This window comes from Canis lupus, chromosome 23 (assembly GCF_048164855.1).
Source record: "Canis lupus baileyi chromosome 23, mCanLup2.hap1, whole genome shotgun sequence".
NCBI lineage: Eukaryota > Metazoa > Chordata > Mammalia > Carnivora > Canidae > Canis > Canis lupus.
The window spans coordinates 23,946,665-23,967,114 of NC_132860.1; the positions used below are offsets into that span (position 1 = coordinate 23,946,665).

At 45.2% G+C, this 20,450-nt stretch overlaps 1 protein-coding gene across 1 annotated transcript; it reads right to left on the bottom strand.

Annotated features, from left to right (window-relative positions):
* Positions 1–3,560: 3,560 nt before the first annotated feature.
* LOC140615302 (ubiquitin carboxyl-terminal hydrolase 17-like protein 6) lies at positions 3,561–5,165 on the bottom strand. The gene has a single exon (XM_072795214.1). The coding sequence runs from the start codon at positions 5,163–5,165 to the stop codon at positions 3,561–3,563; it is 1,605 nt and encodes a 534-aa protein (XP_072651315.1).
* Between the last annotated feature and the right edge of the window lie 15,285 nt (positions 5,166–20,450).

Consider the following 20,450-nt stretch of genomic DNA (forward strand, 5'->3'; position numbering starts at 1 on the left):
TCCTGACAGTGGGGCTTTTCCTTATCCACTACTGTCTCACGTCTATGAACCAGAGTATCTTCACTCCCTTGCTCTTACTCTGTGTGGGATTTCTTAAAATTCCATTCTCTCCCTGAGTTCCCTTCCTTGTTTATGGAGTCTTCAGGTACCATGTTTCCTTCAATTCTTTGCTTCTGTATGATCCCTGGCATGTGAGACCCAACATGCTAGAGCCACCACATGGAACTGGTTTACTTAGATGTCTCCAAATGGAACAATCCCGAATGCAACAAAATGTATTGTTTCCATAAGGGTTCCAAATTGTGTATCACACAATCACTAAAAATTTTAAAGACAGGATTAGCTCTGTCCACTGCCAGAAGAGTGAATGCAATGGCTTCTGCTAAAGAAACTAAAATACTGTATTGAAACCTCCTCATCTCGCCCTCTGGTAACAGGAGGCTAATGTATTTTATGTCTCCTTATCACCACTCGGTTGGGTTTCTTGTCCCAGTAAAATGAGCACTTTTAATAATATAACTGTGGAATGGATTGTTCCTATCTCCATGCCTTTACTGTGGTTGATTACCAACAGTGGAGAGGCAGAGGTAAGATGTGGTCCATCTGTGGTATCTTCTATTAGAGCAGTTGGTAATGGGATAATGCATTCCCCATGTGAGGAGGCAATCTCCCTAGAAGCTGTTTCCACAAGTCTCCTGCATGAGCTCAAACCTGTTACGACACACACATGCCCCCTAGGATATCTCCTGTGAAAAGCCCTGACTTTGTTTTCTCCTGCTGGACAACACAAAAGCTCAGGAAGGGAAGTCAAGTAATCCCTTCAGCTTACATCCACCCACCATGGCCAGGAACCTACCCTCGTTGTCAACCTCACAGACCACTGATTCAATGTGGCCTCCCAGATTAAGCCTCCACATACCGCCATGGAATCTAGCCTGGGGCTGTCCCCAAATCCCAGTTTCAGCCCAGATCCCTATTGTGAAAACATTTCCAGCCTGACATCTTGCAAAAGGTTGATGGAGCCAGGACTCAACTCATTGTCACCTGGAAACAGGTTGGAGGTCTCCCTAGAACTGCATCCAGGATTGGCAATTCCGGGTTCCCTGGAAAGGACTGGGGAATCTGTTCTGTGGGAGGCTATGCAGATTCTTCGGTCTGTCCTCCTGACTAATAGATCTTGATATAGAGTGAAACCCCTTAAGTGACTAATGGATACCTGGACAGGATGAGCATTGACCTCCAGACACCTACCCAGAGAATTCATCTGCTGACTGTCCAGCCTCCACAGTCCCCACAATGTGCTATCCAACCATCTCCTGGTCATCCCTCCCAGGTGTCTCTACTAGCCTTGGCCAGAGATGGTGTGCTCCTGGTTCAAATCTACTCCCCCCACCTAATTTTTCACACACACTTCTTCCTGGTCAGAGCCCTCATAACTGAAGAGACCCTGAAGAATAATGTGCCCATGTCCCATTGCATTTCCTCTTAAATGGCTCCTGGCGCTTCCCCTATATTAATCCAGTGAGTAGGAGTGAGACATTCCCATAGAGGGAGGCTATGAATTTAGGTTGCTGGTGACCTAGATGTGGCTGCGGGAATTCCACTCAGGGTAAACAGGCAAAGAAGCCTCTGTGAGGAGCCAGCCTGGAAATAAAATAATTATTTCAAATATCTGAAATACTGGGGAGTAAAAGCATGCACACCAAATCATATGTTGCAGTCTTCTATTAAGAATAAAAAAACACACACAACTGCCTAATAACATTTTAGATCAAAAATGAACAAAGCAGATGCAATATTCCCCATAACAATTTCAGAAAAATAATATCAACAAGTACAGAAAATGTCTTCTAGGAGAAAACATGGTATAATTTGCAGATCTCTGGATGGGATCTTTTTCTAAATCAGAAATTCAGACATTTGTAAAACAGTTTCAGATTAACTTGTTTACTTCTGTTTACAACCAATGTACAAATTGCCAGGATGATTTACCTACATTTTTTAGAAAATGTATTTCAGTAAGACAAACTTGACATTCTGGATTGGTAAGCACCCTTTGAGATTCCCATATATATACCTAACGAAAAACTGCAGTGTCTGTGTAGTGGGGGGAGTATATGTGTAGGCGCCCAAAAGCATACCACGTAGCACATTGTGGACTTGACCATTTCCAACTAGTTCAGCGGAGGAATTGCTGGTTCACCATATCAGTCCAGGAGGGGGACATATCCTTATTCCAACAGACTCCTCCTGAGGGTCCTCTTCTGTGAAAGACAAGTCTCCCAGTCCATGAGCTGTCTCATTCCCTATGACAGTCTTCAGAGGACGAGGATACCTACAGGTCTTCTTAGGAAACTCTAGCAAACACATACACAGAGGTTCCCTCACTCTTTATGACAGGATAAACTGTGTTTGTAAAAAAAAAAAATTTCCCATACATGAAAGAAACCTTGACACTTTCTATCTCTAATCTGCCTCTGTTACATGAAAATCTACAAAAAAATGTGATTTCTTCTGCACAGTTCCTATTGTCCCTTAGTTTCCAGTAAGGGTGGCATGTCCAAGTTTGAATAGAGAGTGAACATACATTATGATGAGATGTCACAACTGCACATCTATGGTCACACTCAGCTTTTGGTTATCATGCGATAATTTTCATTCTACAATCAATTTGTTAATTACTTCTGTAAGAAATAGAATGATAACACAGAACACCTATAACCTGACCTCAAAAACCATTTTGCTAGATTCGTGAACTTGGCACTGTTTTTCTGAGGTATCAACCCAGGTCCAAATGTGAATTTGAACTGGTCTGAAATCCAGAGTCCACTTCTTCTGTGGCAGGAGGTGCCACATAGCAGACGGTAGCAAAATATTCATAGAAACTTATGTTCAGTGGGAGGCTGGGCATTTCCCCTTGGAATAAGAGTCCCTGTCAGTTTCCTTCTCTGCCGTCTTAATGTAGGAGATAGTGAAGGGAACATAATACATTCAATGAGATTCAATCAGGCTGGATGCAGTTATCTCCCCAAAATAAGCATTTAATTCCTTTCTTACCATTTCCAAGCAATGACCAAAACACATCGCTGGCAAGGCCCCACGCATGCTTCTGTTCAGGCAAATATTCTTTCGATATAAATAGAAGATAAGCAATGGGAAGTGCGGAGCATGACGAGAGGGTCGAATATACTTCAAATCCAGGTCCTCAGCATCATATCCACTCTCAATCCTGACTGCTCACTGCCTCTCACCTGCAAGTTGCCGCTACTCTACCCAAGGCTGAAGGAGAGGCCGGTTCCAGGATAGACCCCATATGAATCCACACTATTACAATATAAGATCATGACAATGAACCCGCTTTAAAAGTCAGTGTCCTCTAGTTTCAGTCGAAGGCCATAGCCCATGAACACACCCACACAGATGGTTCTTCCATACATACAGAACACACATTTCACACAACACCAAATATTTCCAGTGTGGGACTGTGTTTGGGTTTGGTGAGTGAGTGACACCGTGTGTGTGTGTGGGCGCGTGCGCGTGCGTGCCCATGTGCAATAAAGTTAGTAGACACATCCCTGCACTGCTTCCCCAGACCTCTGTCCCTTCTTGCTCGTCCTCTTGGTTGGTCTGGCTCTCCCTGGCACATGCGGGACTTTGGCCACATCCCCGGCCACCTGAGGTGGGATCATCCCAGCTGCAGTGTGGAGCAGGTCCATGGTTTGCTGAGGATGATTCTTGGGCATCTCATGTCTGTATTTGGAGTGCTGAAGGATGACTGCATTCTCAGGAAGAGCAATTTCTCTTCTCCTGACATGAAGTTCAGGCTTAGGTCGGTTGCATTCTTGGAGGCATCTCCCCTGGTCTAATGTGGTTTGTTGCCTTGAGGTCTCTTCCCCGTGCTCCTCCGACTCAGCAAGGTTCACATTGGGATCCCTTGTGCTCTCTCCTGAGGCCTCACCCACCTCCGCGGGGTCTGCCTCGGGAGATGCGATTCCTCCCTCGACTGACCCACTCACAAGGTCTCTTTCCATATCGGTCTTCTGCATATAAAAGAGGACATAGGTAAGTTGGCGCAGGGCACAAGTCACAACGCAGGCGCTGACCTTAGCATCATCCATTTTATGCCACTGGCCATTTCCTGCCTTTACGAAACAGAAATAACGTCCACTGTGGCAACTCCACCCAGCATGCACCAGCACGGCATAGAGCACATAAACCAAGGGTCCTGCCCTCTGCTCAGACAGGGAGTGTTGCATGTCAAGGCACTCAGGATATTGCATCTCCTTAGTCATTTTGTTGCCTGTGAAGTCTGAGAATCGTTTCAAGTCCAGGATGAGGACTTTTGCACAACTGTGCAAAGTCAACACCTTGGACGCAGGCACTTTCTCTAGACACTTACTACAATGGTAGGCATTTTCACCTTCAAGCATTTCGGGCTTCACCAACTGCTCCAAAGCTTGGCTGACACTCTGAGCAGTCCCGATGTCCAGCCTGATGTCCAGGTAAGGTTCCAGAGTGCTGGAAATGCCTTGGCAGTGGAGACACTGGATATGTGACCTGAAGTACCCCCCAAAGATATGCTGGATGAGGGTGCTGTCCTGAGCATGCTGAGAGTCTGAGGGCTTGTCTTCAGGCAAGCATGCTTGCTGCATTGCATCCAGAATGAACATGAGATACTCATGGGCATCTTCTTGCTTGTGTGTGTGGAAGGCGGCGAGCAGGAGTGGAAGGGGTCGGAGCACACGTCCAGGATGGCAGAGAACCCGGGTCATGTGAGCCTGCAGAGTACACAGCATGCAGGATATCTGCTTCCTACAGGCTGTCCCGTGCTTCTGGGACAGCACGTAGCTGGCAAGGGGCTCTGTGTAGGTCAGACACTGTAGGGTTGCATTCACGTAGCAAGTGTTCCCCATGTTCTGAAGCCCAGCTCCCACCTGGGAAAGATCCTCCCAACTCAGAGGCGTCTTGGTGGGAGGCCGCCCTGCTGATGCGGGAGCCAAAGGATCAGTCAGGGAGGAGAGTGTCTTTGATGCAGGGGTTGTCTTCTCAGGCAGAGAGGGTCCTCCGTGGACTTCAGCACCACCTCTCTTTGACCAGCATGATTGGGGTTTGGGAGAGTCGTTGAACTGAGACTCCTCTGAGCGGTGGAGGTAGGCAGCCTCCATGTCGGCAGAAACAGTGTCCACAAGATAAATTCAACCAGGAGCTTCAGGTCACAAAGGGATGCTTCTCTCACTGAGCCAGTTTCCAAATGGCAGATAGTGACCCTCACCTCCACCTTTTATGGCTTTTGGGCCCTGGGATAAGGCACAAAATCCTCTAATCCACTGGAATCGCTTGATTGGATTACAGGATTTGGGTGTGGTCCCTTTCTCATAGAGAACATTCAGGTCAGCCCACCTCCTAATCTTGCCTCTGAAAACAGCCAACACATTCAGATTCTTCTCAACCTCTTTAAGTGTCCCTGCACCTTTCTGAACAGAATTTGTTCAGAGTTTCTATGTTCAAAGGAAATCTTTTTGAAAGTCCTTTTCCTTTGACTAACCGCAAGGGAGCCAAGGAGTGTCAGATGTCAGTCCTGTAGGACAGGGAAGATCACTTTCCCAAAGGAGCTGAGATATCACATAGGAACACGTTCTCCTCACCAGCCAGAGTGTTTGTAGCTGTAACCAATTATTTGGGAACGTGGCATCCATTGCTTTGCTTCTACACCTTCATCTCTCTCTACTATGATTCCAATATACAAAGATTATGAAGGTTTAGATGAATATCATTTTCTGCTTAGGTGTGTCTCGGGTCTACAACAGGAGAAATTCACTGGCTGGTTCTATGCTTTGGGAAAGATTCCTTTAAAACTCCTTTTTCTGCAAGTCTATATCTTAAATCCAGTTTTTATATGCCTAATTTTAACTGTTCCTCAGGTAGTTCTACACCAATATCCATTATATACTTTCGATTTAATTGGAGTATGTTGTAGGCTTGCACATTTTTTACACATTATGGTTTTGGCAGTTGTAGATGCAGGGAGGAAGGCACTGCGGTGGCTCGTGGTTTGGAAATGCCATTATGGTTTATTCTGCTTACAGAATTAGTAGTGTCTGTGGAAATTTTGAGTCGACAAGACAATTAATTCCTTCTTCTGACAATGACCTTTTCCAGTTTATGAATTTGGGTAAGTCTTAGGAAAGGTGGAAACCTAAGTCCATTTGTCTTCTTTACTAAACAGAGGCCAAGAACAACAGGAGCATTTTGCCAGGCCTTGGTCAGTGACTGGGCTTCAGAAACACTGGGGCCCTGCTGAATTCTTGACGTTCACTTGTCATCACTGGACACTAAGAGAATAAAAGTGTCATCTTTGACACCACCATGTTTTAGGATATTTATTCTGTAATCACGGAGTCCAAAAAAATTTTGTGTAGGATGCTCTTTATGATATCTCCGTTTTTAACTGGAAGTTTTAATTGACAAAATGAATGTTACATCATGAATATCCTCAAACTTTGACCCCATTTTCATTGCCATTAGCTCTAAATCGAGCAGAAGTGTTGGTAAAATACCAATAGTCAGGAAACAGGAGTCCTGAGGTTAATTCCCACGCTAAAATGTACCACTATGATTTCACTTGCAGAAATTTTGGTATCCACCAAATCCACATGGACTTACATCTCCATTCAGAGACACACACAGGCACACACACATAGAGCCCACCCGCTGTGGGCTCTGCAAATGGACATTGTTTTCTCCTGAGATGGGTTTTTCTTGTGTCAATGCTGGTAGCTTTGCGGGAACTGTGATTGTCAATATTTAACCCATGCAGCTTGTTTATTCTTTAGTGTTAATTTAGAATTGTGTGTAGTGTTTTATGTCCCTTAATAAAATATTAGCACAGATGAATAGCGTGCATGTCTTGCTTTTGATCTTGTTTTGTGGGGGTTTTTTCTCGGCATTTCTGAACCTCTCTGTAATTATATTAATTCCATTAATTCCTCCAGCCTTAGTTACCTGAGGGGAGACAGCAGCTTGATCGGTTCAGGGAATACGTAGACATTGAGGATCTCCTTCACACCCAGGGTTCTGCGTGAAGTACTGCATAGGGAACATTGATCCCTGAGCATCCAGGGTGGGTGCCATTAGCACCACACGGGGCCTCGGTTGCACGTTGGTCTGTAATGGGACGAGTTGACGGTTGTCCTCTATACATATCCCAAAACCCACTTCAATGCTGGCTCATGCTGCCTCCTTCCTGAGGCCTGGGCATGGAGATTTTTCACCCTCCAGATGATTTCTCAAGGAGGCAATGTTTGACAAGTGGGCACATAATGGTCCAATAACACGAGACCCAGGACTGGTTGCTTCCTTCTGACTCTCTCTCTCTTTCTCTCTCTGCCTCTCATCCTCAGGCATATCTCTGATGTGGGCTCATGGAAACAAAACAATACAACACCATGTGAAACCAAACCAAATGAAACTAAATGAAACAAAACCAAATCAAATCAAACCAAACCAAACCAAAGCACATCCATTGTCGTGTTGAGAGAATTTCTTTTTTTAGGAAAAACAACTGACTGCTCTTTCCTCGCTCCAGAGCACATGTTTAAGGGTGTTCCCTCTCTCTGTGCAGATGCCTGTAGGTGGAGGGTAGAGGAGCTCCTGGATGAGCGCACTGGGCTTTTAAAAGTCAGAGGTCAGTAGAGAAGCCATGGTGTGGGATCCTTCTCCTGCCCCCAAGGCCTAAGTAACTGCCATTCATGCAATCATTATGTGACCCAGGTCAGAGTCTGGCCCCTTGAGCCTTGGGCCCCGGTCTCATCCCGTTAATGCTGCCCTATTGGTATCTCATGGCCTCTGAGGAAAACCCAGCTTCCTGGCTCTTGATTTCTGGCCACTTGATGTATAGGTGGGGAAACAAACATTCCCTACCTTCTGGAAGCCTATGAAGATCCCAGAGGTCCAAGGGTAGAAAGGCCTATCCTCACAGGGGAATCTCAGGATTGGAGCTAGTGAAGTAGCCTAAGGATTCTTGGACCTGCAGGTATACAGGGCACAGGGGTGAGGAGGCAGGCAGGCTTGAGCGAAGGGCCTTAATGCTGGGCTCTCCAGCAGATTTGGCACTTCATGGGCAGTTGAGGGGATTCCTTCCATGTGCCCAGGGAGATCAGTGAGAAAGGCTAGCTGAAGAAGTCCTGAGCAGGCCTGTTCTCCCCCTCTAGTCACCTCTCGTGTCTTTTGCTTCTCCGCCAACAAAAATCCAAACCGAACCAAACCAAACCAAAGCTATCTTCCCAAAGGAAAATCCACTCTCATCCAGATATGGAAGAAGAGTTAAATTCTGGACAAACTGGTATAGGGTATGGATATACCAGGAGTGTTCCCTCACTTGGAATCAACCCAGGAGCAAATTCTGGAGCAGAGACAGTAGGAGTGCTTTGGCTTTAACTAATTTTACCTTTATGGATTGTGTACTATGATACTATGTATTAGTTTATTTAAATATATGTATTTAAATATAAATTATATATATATATATATATGAATATATAAACATTAGTGTGTATGTGTTTATATGCCATACGTGACTTTTTATAAAATTAGCATTGCTATACACTACTTGCTTGTTTTTTAATCACATGAAAATTTGCCCTTTTTGTTTTCTTTCTCCTTTCCTGATTCTTTAGGCTTCCTGCACCTGGGATCACTATCATTTATCTGAAGATAATGCTTTTCTATACAAAACATAATGTTTGTTCTTAAATGAAAATGTATTAAATTCTGTTTTTAAAGGACTTTTCATTAACCTCAGAATTCTGACAGATAAATATCTTTTTTGAGCACCTTACTGATAATTCATTGACTTTTATTTTATTTCTTTGAGAAATTGGTATAATACTTATTTGTTCTTTACAGCACGTAATCTCTTCCTTTGCTTTCATTTGTAACTATATGCATTCCTAGGAAAGGATGAGAAAACACATTTGAATTGAGTCCTTCTTGGGTAGGAGGAAAATCAATTTCTCTCTCTTTTGAGAATATAATGCAAATAATATTTAAAAGTGGCCTGTGCATCCAGAATAGAAAAGAGTATTCCTTGATTTTCTTGGTGGATATTCTTTTAATAGGATTATTATCATTATCTAAAGATTTGTTTATTTGAGAGAAAGCAAACACGGAGGGGCAGAAGGAGAGGGAGAGAGAATCTCCAGCAGACACCCCTCTGAGCACAGAGCTGATGTGGGACTTGATCCCAGGACCATAAGTCCATGACCTGAGCTGAAATCAAGAGTCAAGAATCTGATGCTTAACCGACTGAGTCAGCCAAGCAACCCTGTCTTGGTAGATATTCTACTACAAAATTTCCTTTTAGATAACAAGCATTTACTTATTCTTTTGGTCCTGGATATGTATTTATTCTGTTTCGTTGATATTTTTATTGTGAATATAGTCTTTTATTAATACATTTCTGTGTATTTCTCTTTAATGTTTAAGGTATGTCTTAAACTATTAATTTCCATAGTGGTTTTCATATTTCATTATTGCAGTCTTGTTTATAAAATGTATCTAAGTATAACTGTTTACATACTACCTATTTGGATGTTGGAGTCCAGATTAAATGTTTCAGACATCCCCTTGTGGCTTCAACTATGGGACCAGGGCTGTTAATGTGTATAGCTTATTGGTCTTTTTTCTCTGCAAGGCAGTTCTTATTTTCATCATAAACCTTTTCTTATACTGTAAGATATATAATTTCTTATATTATACACTTATATTGTAAGTGTCTTGCCCCCCTCCTTTTTTTAGTACCAAGTTCCCGATAATTTGTACTCTGAGTTGCCCATAACTGGTTGGTTCATTAAGAGAACATCTGACCCTACAGCTAGACCTCTGTAGTGTCTTGCTGTAGGGTCAAGAGATTGGCCTCTATTTCATCCTCAAGGGTCAACAGAGGCATCTCAGAAGCTGTCTGCCTCTGGTAAGAGATCTGAGTGTGATAAAGAATCTATGGAGGAAAGAGAAGGAAGATTTGTTATTCTTCTCTGCAGAATACACAAGTCAGAATGAGTATCCATACGTTCTTTGGCCTTTATAAGATCCAGAACTTGGTACAACTCCTTTGATGAACAGCAGCTTGGGAATCTCTTCCCAAGTAAATATAGGACAGGAGGGCAAGATTGATATTTGATTATTTTCCATGTAACTGATTATCTCAGGAGACCTACATTTTTGGAGATCACCTCTCCTGGCCTCATATTTTATTTCTGCACTCTTTGGTATTTTTACAGTGTCATGCATTTTTGAAAAGTAAATCTTTCTCCATTAGTTACCTCTGCCTAAAACAACTCCTATATGTAATATTTTTCCTATCAGAATATCATTTCCAAGTTCTTCCACAGGATTCCAGAAATGTGCATTTCTAGGAGAAAGATCTTTGTGTTCAAGCTCAGCATCTCCAGGGTAGAAGATCTCATTGTCAGGGAGGGAAGCAAAGAGGATATGAACCAAGTCTTGCAGGCACACACATCAAGTTTTGCTCTTAATGAGTTGTGTGATCCCGGGTCGATTATCCAACACCAGCTCTGCTGATGTACATTGGCCATTGGCCATATTCTAGGCTCCATAAGGAATAAACCATATCCTGAATTCAAGAACTTAAGATGTCATGTCTGAGAGAGACATGTATTTTTAATGTCACAAATCATGCCATCACTCATAACGGAAGCATCAGGAAAAGGCCTCTGAGTAGAAAAGTGGGAGACCTTGGTCCCAAGGAATAGACAGGAGACTGTTGAAGAGAAAGAAAAATGAGTATCTCCCAAACGGATGTTTGCTGGGTGCAGGTGAGTGGAGCTGGAATTCCTCCACAGGAGGTGAAGCAGCGTGAGCAGGGGTTTTGAAAGCAACATTATATTATAAATATATGGAATATATATGCATTATATATATATATTCATATATATATGTATAATGGAATATTACTCAGATATCAAAATGGTGGAATCTTACAATTTGCCACAATGTCGTTGGAACTAGAAGTTATTATGCTAAGCAAAATAAGTCGATTAGAGAAAGATGATTATCACATGATTTTGCTCTTTGTTTTTTTTTTGGGGGGGGGGGAGAACAAAAACATCCAAAATTTATTCTCCAACAAGACCGACAGCATCAGCAGGTAAAAACTACAGGGGTTTCTCCACAGATCATACATTCACACGGGCATGATTTGCTTAACAGGGAAAAAAGCGCTGGTGTGTTCTCAGTAACAATATCCACTTCACAGTGTAAGGAGGTACTAGCATTGTGTTCTCAACTTACAATTCCAGAAGGAAAGGCACAACGTGGCCAAAAAAATTTGGATCCTAAAGTCAGGTGCCATAACACAGACCAACTTTTGTTAACAGTCTTGATCTACTTTTCCACAAAGAAGGTGATTCTCCACTCGGAAATTAAAGTCTTTCTTTCTCCCTCTTTGTTCAACCATCAGAGCATGTTTCATTATTACATATACAAAAAAGGGGGGGCGAGTAGAGTTAAAAAAAAAAAGAACCATGAAAATATCTTCCACGTCCAGCTGCTCCCACCACACATCAACTCAGGTTTAAGAAAGCGCATTAGAACACTTCAGCGGTCATAAAATAGGAAAATAGACATTATGGCTACAAAAATAAAAAAATAAATGAGGTAGATAAATTAAAGCTTTCACACCCATGACTTGCCCATTCGAACATCGTAGCCTTCATGCAATACTCAAGAACAATCTTCATACTAACTTGGCATAAGCTGCACCAAGGACACTTTTTCTGTACAAAGTAGTATGTGAACCTGTAAGAAATATGCCCTTTCCGTGAGTTTCTTCAAGAAGGAAAACCCAGGTCTTTGATCGAGTAGGCACTGGGGAACCAAATTAAGTCACCTGAGGGTCCCTGCTTAGGTGCCTAGCCCTCCTGCTGGCTCACGAATGAGACACCTGGAAAGCATAGGGAGTACATTGCCACTCTTGGGGCTCTGAATGACTCTATTTAAATAAGCAGCAACACATATTGACCCCCTAAGGACTAAACCAGTCCATTTGAGGGTATCCTACCTAAGGACCAAGGTTGAAGGAATTTTGTAATTCTACAACCTTGGTTTAAAGAAAAAGAAAGTACATTCAGGAAAAAAAATGGAAAGATGGTGGGTGGGTGTCATACGAAACAGGGCCCTAAACAGATGCCAGATCTTGTCCACGTACCCACATAGAGTCACCAGGGAAGTATACAGTACCCCCTCCCCCAATAGGCTAACAGTTGTCTTGTCCATTTTAATTCAGTAAGTTCCAACTTGAAATAGGAGGATAGTCTTTGGAAATACTTATTCTTGGTTGTACAAGGGTTTTATGTATACAGCTTGTCGCAAGTAACAAAGCTACTTTGCAGGACCCGCTTCTTTCCAAAATGAAGAAAAAAAAATTCTAGCCTGTATACGTTTCAGTATTTTTTGGTGTTTTTCTTTTTTCAATTTCTTTTCTCTTTTTTAATTTTTTTTTTTTTTTTTTTTTTTTTTGCAAAGCAGCATAACAACATCTGATTGTAGGACTTGCCTGAGGTTGTGATCACAAGTGTAAATATCTGCACATCAGTAAGAAAAACAGGAGGAGATGGGTTCTTCTAACAAGGAAAAAAAAAAGTAGAGTTCTAGAGGTCATTCTGCCTGCATTTCTCCCTCGACAAAGAGCTTAGCTGACTGCAATCTTATTTTCTTCGAGGAAGTGAGGGAATTGGTGTTTGGGGACGCTGTCGGCAGCACCTGGTTTTTCCACTTCAGCCCTGATGGCAGACTGGGAGCCATCCATCTCGGAGATAGGGGTGTTGTTCACAATGGAGCTGGCCCCAGGGAGACTGGGAGGGTAGGAATCCCCCCACTCTGGATCACAGAGATCTCATTGGTCTTCATGGCCAGACCTCCATTGAGCATTGGTGGTGTACTGGTTCCAAATGACAGGGTCCATGTTCCCAAAGGGGCCAGGATTTCCTTTGGAAACATCTCAGGGACTCTCTCTCCCCACAGCAGGAACCTGGGGCTAGACGCCTGCAGCTCAGTCACTTAGCATCTGACTCTTGCTTGTGGCTCAGGTCATAGCCTCAACATCCTGAGATCGTGCCCCTGGCAGGCTCTGCGCTTAGGGCAGAGTGTGCTTGAGGAGCCCGTGTCTCCCTCTCCTACTCCTTGCTCCCTGCCTGCCTCTTAAACAAGCAAATTATCCAATAAAGAAATAATCTGAGAGGATAAATTTTCAAACAAATTTGGATCAATACAAGGATCTAGTGGGAGAGGTTGGCATCCCAGGTCCAACTGCCAGCTGAGGTTTAAAATCACTTCCCTGCGTTAATGGCTTTACCCCTTGAATTTGACCACACGTCTGTCTCTTGAGGTGCCAACAGGGAGACCTTTCCTTGGGTGGGAGGGCTCAGGGTGTGAGGGCTGCAGGATGTTGAGCTCCGTCCTGTAATTTGGCAACAGAAGGGAATCGCATCGAGCCCTGCATCAGTGAAGGGCTCAATGGCTGTGGGAACCGACTGGCCTTCTGACATGTTGTGCAGCACACGAGGCCCCTGTGCCTGACCCCGGGAAGGGGGTCAGGGATGTGCTCCTTCAAAACCTAACTGCGGAGCAATAGACACAGTACAGTGAGCCCCGTGTCCCTTTGGGAGAAAGTCTCCCAACTCACCAGGACCATGCTCAAGCCTTGGGGAAGGTGGGGAAGGACCTCAGGCCAATGGGGTCTCCGGGGAGCACCAGTTAGGAGAAAGCATAGGACAGTGCAAACTACTGGAGAGTGAGTGCGATGAGACATGGTGTGTCTCTTTTTTAAAACATTTATTATTTATTCATGAGAGACACAGAGACACAAAAGCAGAGAGGCAGACACACTGACAGAGGCAGAAGCAGCCGCCGTGCAGAGAGCCCGAGGCAGGACTGGATACCGGGACTCTTAGGGTCAGGGCCTGGGTGGAAGGCAGGCGCTAAACCACTGGGCGACCAGCCATCCCCTGAAGGCTCTATTCTGATATTCCTCCAAATCTGTGCACAGGGACTCTGCATCTGGCCCAGGCAGGGTCAGGGCCATGGGGGCAAGTCTGGGGAGGAGGGGAATCCAGCTCATGTGGGAGCAGGTGTCTAGGGGGGAGCCCAGGGGAGTTGCAGGCTGGCTTCTGGGACCCGGGGTCTTCCTGCCACATCAGAGCCCTGGGTGTCAGATAGCCCCAGCCCCTGCACTCACCTGGAGCCCGCGCTGGCCTCTGTTAGCTGTGCAGGGCAATTCCCAGTTCCCCAAGGCGGTGGGGCAGACCACCTCTTCCTCCCCCTCCTGCCCCATGTCCTGGGTGGATCTCCGTGTAAAGACAGTGCCCGGTAGCCCGGCAGGAGGCCTCAGCGCCCGGTCTGGCTGCCTTGGCTGGGCCGCACACCCAGCTGACTCCATTCCAGACACACCACAGTGCAGTCGGCACACACCTCCCCCAAGGAGAGCAAAGGGATGCAGCTGCCAGGCCTTGGGTTAACTCTGGGTTGGGTAAGAGGCACCTCAGGAATCCTGTTTCCACCCTGCCCACCGTGACATCAGGGTGACCCTGAAGGGATCACCGGGGACCTGCTGCCCTGCAACGTCCTCCAGCCTGGATGTGACCTGCCCACAGATCCCTGTTTCCCTGAAACTGAAGAGGAGGGGATGGGGCTGCCCAGGATGGCTGGCAGAGGTGGCCTGGCCTGGGCTGGGCTGCTCTGTATTACCTTATGGTGCCTCTTGATAAACGCCCTGAGGCGTTGGATTTTATGGTGGAGCCAAAGTCTACAGCCCCTTGTGAACTGTGTGTCGCCCTGACCCGGGTTCTTCCTCTGACTGGAAGGCCTTGTGAACAAGCGGCATCCCTGGGGTTCCTGGAAACCAGAGTCCCCAGAAGTGGGAAAGTAGCAAGAGAACATCTTTCAGTCGCGGATGTCTCCAGCCAAGTGACCCTGAGGTGGGGCTGCCCTAGAATGCGGGTGCCTGGTTACAGGGGTTCCAAGTTCTTTTGGGCTCTGTGTCAAGGAAGTCACCTCACTGCCTGGAACCCCCTGCCTGAGTCCACACCTGGAGGAAGCTTCAGGAGCAGTGCTCGGGGCTGCCGACGGCTCCCTGCAGGCAATGGCATGTGTGCACAGAATGACACAACCGCATCCCTCTCCGCAGGCCCCATGGAAGGACTGTGTGCAGCCAGGGCCCCAGCCTGGAAACACACCTGGGTTCAGACACAACTTTCCATTCTTCCCTGGTTTTGACCCCTCAGAAGCCATTGTGCCTGTCGGGGATGGTCTGCGTCTTGCCTGTGGAACAGGGAGTATCCTAGCGGGTGCTTCCTCCAGATGTCCCCAGGCCACTGTGGCATCATATCTATGACATTGGAGACGGGTGTCACATGCAGGAAATACCTCCCACCACATGTTCTTCCTTGGTGTGTACCTGTGTCCAGGCCCACAAGGTCCTGTGTGCACACACGTGGGCACCTGTATTCTCATTCTGGAGGCCCAGAAGATGACAGTCCCTCCGGGGGAGGGATGGGTAATAGCTTCCCACGATCCTAGTCTCCTGAATCCAAGGCAAACCCTACAGAAGTTGTCGGAGTCTTGGCCCAGAAGGTGTGAGGCTGTCCTCATCCTGAAACCCTACCTGTCGTGTGTTACAGGCCATTCCTTAATTTCCACTGGGTGAGCTGTGGACAGCGGTGCACCCAGTGTGTCGCCCTGACCCGGGCTCTTCCTCAGACTGGAATGTGCTGGAATGCCTCCTGTCTGGGCTGTCAGTGCCCACCCCCACCCCCGTCACATCTCCATGTCTATAGCCAGTTCCATCCACACAACTTTCCCCAGCCCCCTCAGGAAGGGAGGAGCAGCCTTGACCCCAAAAGAAGGCACAGAGCTGGCTCCATGCTCCCTTCTGCCTTCTTCACAGGCTGTGATCCTGGCAGGCAGTGGCTCTGCTTGGATCTGCACCTCCTCCCCTCAGTGGCTCCCTGGAACCCCAGCTGCTGCGTTTGTCAAAGCCCCACAGTTTGACACAGCCTCACCTGTAGAGTTCAGGAGTCAGAGGTAGCATCAGGCTCTTTTTTTAGGGAGCAATTGCTCTTTTCATTCCTGATGATTTTCCGTATTTTGTCCATCTTTCCCCCTGGAGCATGAGCTCCGAGAAGGAGGACCTGGTCGGCTTCTCAGCTCTGGCACTATCTGTGCTCAGGGCTCAGCGGCTGAAGGAGCAGGTGGGAAGTCCCATCCCACCATGGGCCAGCTCATCGGTGGGAGCCTTATTGATTTGGGGCATTTTTAAACACTTGTGCTTTTCTTTTCTTTTTTTTTTTTAAGGAAACTCTGTGCCCGATGTGGGACTCGAAGTCACGACCCCAAGGTCAATAACCACACGCCCTTCAGACTGAGCCAGGCAGGCGTCCATTGGTCATTTTAAAACTAGTAGACTGATAACTATTTCAGTTAATTTGGTGATCCACATTTGTAGGTCTATTCCATTGTTATTTGCTCTAAGTTGAGCAGAATCGTGATAAAATAAAAAAAAATTCAGCAGAGATAAAGCCTCAGGTTAAAACCCACAGTAAAATCAACCAATATAGGACTATTTGTAGAAACTTTGGTACTGCTCTATCCCAAGGAGTTTGAATGGTTGTATCTTCATTCTCATTTGTTTCTATGAATCTTTTTAATTCTTCCTTAATTTCCTGGTTGACCCTTTCATCTTTAGCAGGATGGTCCTTAACCTCCACGTGTTTGAAATCCTTCCAAACTTCTTGTGATTGAGTTCTAATTTCAAAGCATTATGGTCTGAGAATATGCAGGGGACGATCCCAATCTTTTGGTATCAGTTCAGACCCGATTTGTGACCCAATATGTGGTCCATTCTGGAGAAAGTTCCATGTGCACTTGAGAAGAATATGTATTCAGTTGTGCGTATCCCGGGTTTGGGACAACACAGTATACAGAATTTGAGCATTTACCTAATGATTCCTATATCTGCGGTTTAAAATTATACGATGCTTTTTTGTGTTTTTCCCCTTTTCACCTGGTTTCATATTTTCTCAACTCTGATTTTAAGGCTTTTGTTAACATCAATTTTTTTACATTTTTATTTTATAGATACATTCTTCATGTTTGGCTTTTTGTCACTGGAATGAATTTTATGGTTCTCCATCTATAAGTTTTGCTTCTTGACAATTTTGAGATTTAGTGTCTCACGCTCATGGTGTATCCATAACCTATGCCAGTTTGTCCAGATAACTCTGTCTTCCTCCATATCTGGATGGGAGTGGATTTTTTTTGGGAAGACAGGTTTGGTCTGCTTTGCTTTGCTTTGCTTTGCTTTGCTTTGGTTAATGGATGGCGGGGAAGCAAAAGACACGTGAGGTGACTAGAGGGGAGAGCACGGGCCTGCTCAGGACTTCTTCAGCTAGCCTTTCTCCCTGGTCTCCCTGGTCACATGGAATGAATCCCCTCAACTGCCCATGAAGTGCCAATTCTGATGGAGAACCCAGCCTTATGGCCCTTTGCTCACGCCTGCCTGTCTCCTCACCCCTGTACCCTATATATCTGCAGGTTCAAGACTCCTTAGGCTACTTCACTAGCTCCAATCCCAACATCCCCTGTGAGGATAGGCCTTTCTACCCTTGGACCTCTGGGATCTTCATAGGCTTCCAGAAAGTAGGGAACATTTCTATTACTGCACGCATCCCTTGAGTGCCCAAGAAGCCGCATTTTCATCAGAAGCCATGAGATAGCAATAGGGAAGTGTTCATGGGATGAGACCGGGGCCCAAGGCTCAAGGGACCAGACTCTGACCTGGGTCACATAATGATTGCATGAATGGGAGTTACTTAGGCCTTGGGGGCAGGAGAAGGATCCCACACCATGGCTTCTCTACTGACCTCTGACTTTTAAAAGCCCAGTGCGCTCATCCAGGAGCTCCTCTAGCCTCCACCTACAGGCATCTGCACAGAGAGAGGGAACACCCTTAAACATGTGCTCTGGAGCGAGGAAAGAGCAGTCAGTTGTTTTTCCTAAAAAAAGAAATTCTCTCAACACGACAATGGATGTGCTTTGGTTTGGTTTGGTTTGATTTGATTTGGTTTTGTTTCATTTAGTTTCATTTGGTTTGGTTTCACATGGTGTTGTATTGTTTTGTTTCCATGAGCCCACATCAGAGATATGCCTGAGGATGAGAGGCAGAGAGAGAAAGAGAGAGAGAGTCAGAAGGAAGCAACCAGTCCTGGGTCTCGTGTTATTGGACCATTATGTGCCCACTTGTCAAACATTGCCTCCTTGAGAAATCATCTGGAGGGTGAAAAATCTCCATGCCCAGGCCTCAGGAAGGAGGCAGCATGAGCCAGCATTGAAGTGGGTTTTGGGATATGTATAGAGGACAACCGTCAACTCGTCCCATTACAGACCAACGTGCAACCGAGGCCCCGTGTGGTGCTAATGGCACCCACCCTGGATGCTCAGGGATCAATGTTCCCTATGCAGTACTTCACGCAGAACCCTGGGTGTGCAGGAGATCCTCAATGTCTACGTATTCCCTGAACCGATCAAGCTGCTGTCTCCCCTCAGGTAACTAAGGCTGGAGGAATTAATGGAATTAATATAATTACAGAGAGGTTCAGAAATGCCGAGAAAAAACCCCCACAAAACAAGATCAAAAGCAAGACATGCACGCTATTCATCTGTGCTAATATTTTATTAAGGGACATAAAACACTACACACAATTCTAAATTAACACTAAAGAATAAACAAGCTGCATGGGTTAAATATTGACAATCACAGTTCCCGCAAAGCTACCAGCATTGACACAAGAAAAACCCATCTCAGGAGAAAACAATGTCCATTTGCAGAGCCCACAGCGGGTGGGCTCTATGTGTGTGTGCCTGTGTGTGTCTCTGAATGGAGATGTAAGTCCATGTGGATTTGGTGGATACCAAAATTTCTGCAAGTGAAATCATAGTGGTACATTTTAGCGTGGGAAATAACCTCAGGACTCCTGTTTCCTGACTATTGGTATTTTACCAACACTTCTGCTCGATTTAGAGCTAATGGCAATGAAAATGGGGTCAAAGTTTGAGGATATTCATGATGTAACATTCATTTTGTCAATTAAAACTTCCAGTTAAAAACGGAGATATCATAAAGAGCATCCTACACAAAATTTTTTTGGACTCCGTGATTACAGAATAAATATCCTAAAACATGGTGGTGTCAAAGATGACACTTTTATTCTCTTAGTGTCCAGTGATGACAAGTGAACGTCAAGAATTCAGCAGGGCCCCAGTGTTTCTGAAGCCCAGTCACTGACCAAGGCCTGGCAAAATGCTCCTGTTGTTCTTGGCCTCTGTTTAGTAAAGAAGACAAATGGACTTAGGTTTCCACCTTTCCTAAGACTTACCCAAATTCATAAACTGGAAAAGGTCATGGTCACAAGAAGGAATTAATTGTCTTGTCGACTCAAAATTTCCACAGACACTACTAATTCTGTAAGCAGAATAAACCATAATGGCATTTCCAAACCACGAGCCACCGCAGTGCCTTCCTCCCTGCATCTACAACTGCCAAAACCATAATGTGTAAAAAATGTGCAAGCCTACAACATACTCCAATTAAATCGAAAGTATATAATGGATATTGGTGTAGAATTACCTGAGGAACAGTTAAAATTAGGCATATAAAAACTGGATTTAAGATATAGACTTGCAGGAAAAGGAGTTTTAAAGGAATCTTTCCCAAAGCATAGAACCAGCCAGTGAATTTCTCCTGTTGTAGACCCGAGACACACCTAAGCAGAAAATGATATTCATCTAAACCTTCATAATCTTTGTATATTGGAATCATAGTAGAGAGAGATGAAGGTGTAGAAGCAAAGCAATGGATGCCACATTCCCAAATAATTGGTTACAGCTACAAACACTCTGGCTGGTGAGGAGAACGTGTTCCTATGTGATATCTCAGCTCCTTTGGGAAAGTGATCTTCCCTGTCCTACAGGACTGACATCTGACACTCCTTGGCTCCCTTGCGGTTAGTCAAAGGAAAAGGACTTTCAAAAAGATTTCCTTTGAACATAGAAACTCTGAACAAATTCTGTTCAGAAAGGTGCAGGGACACTCAAGAGGTTGAGAAGAATCTGAATGTGTTGGCTGTTTTCAGAGGCAAGATTAGGAGGTGGACTGACCTGAATGTTCTCTATGAGAAAGGGACCACACCCAAATCCTGTAATCCAATCAAGCGATTCCGTGGATTAGAGGATTTTGTGCCTTATCCCAGGGCCCAAAAGCCATAAAAGGTGGAGGTGAGGGTCACTATCTGCCATTTGGAAACTGGCTCAGTGAGAGAAGCATCCCTTTGTGACCTGAAGCTCCTGGTTGAATTTATCTTGTGGACACTGTTTCTGCCGAC

Coding starts and splice junctions, on each gene's coding strand:
- LOC140615302 (XM_072795214.1), bottom strand. CDS start 5,165: ATGGAGGCTGCCTACCTCCACCGCTCAGAGGAGTCTCAGTTCAACGAC.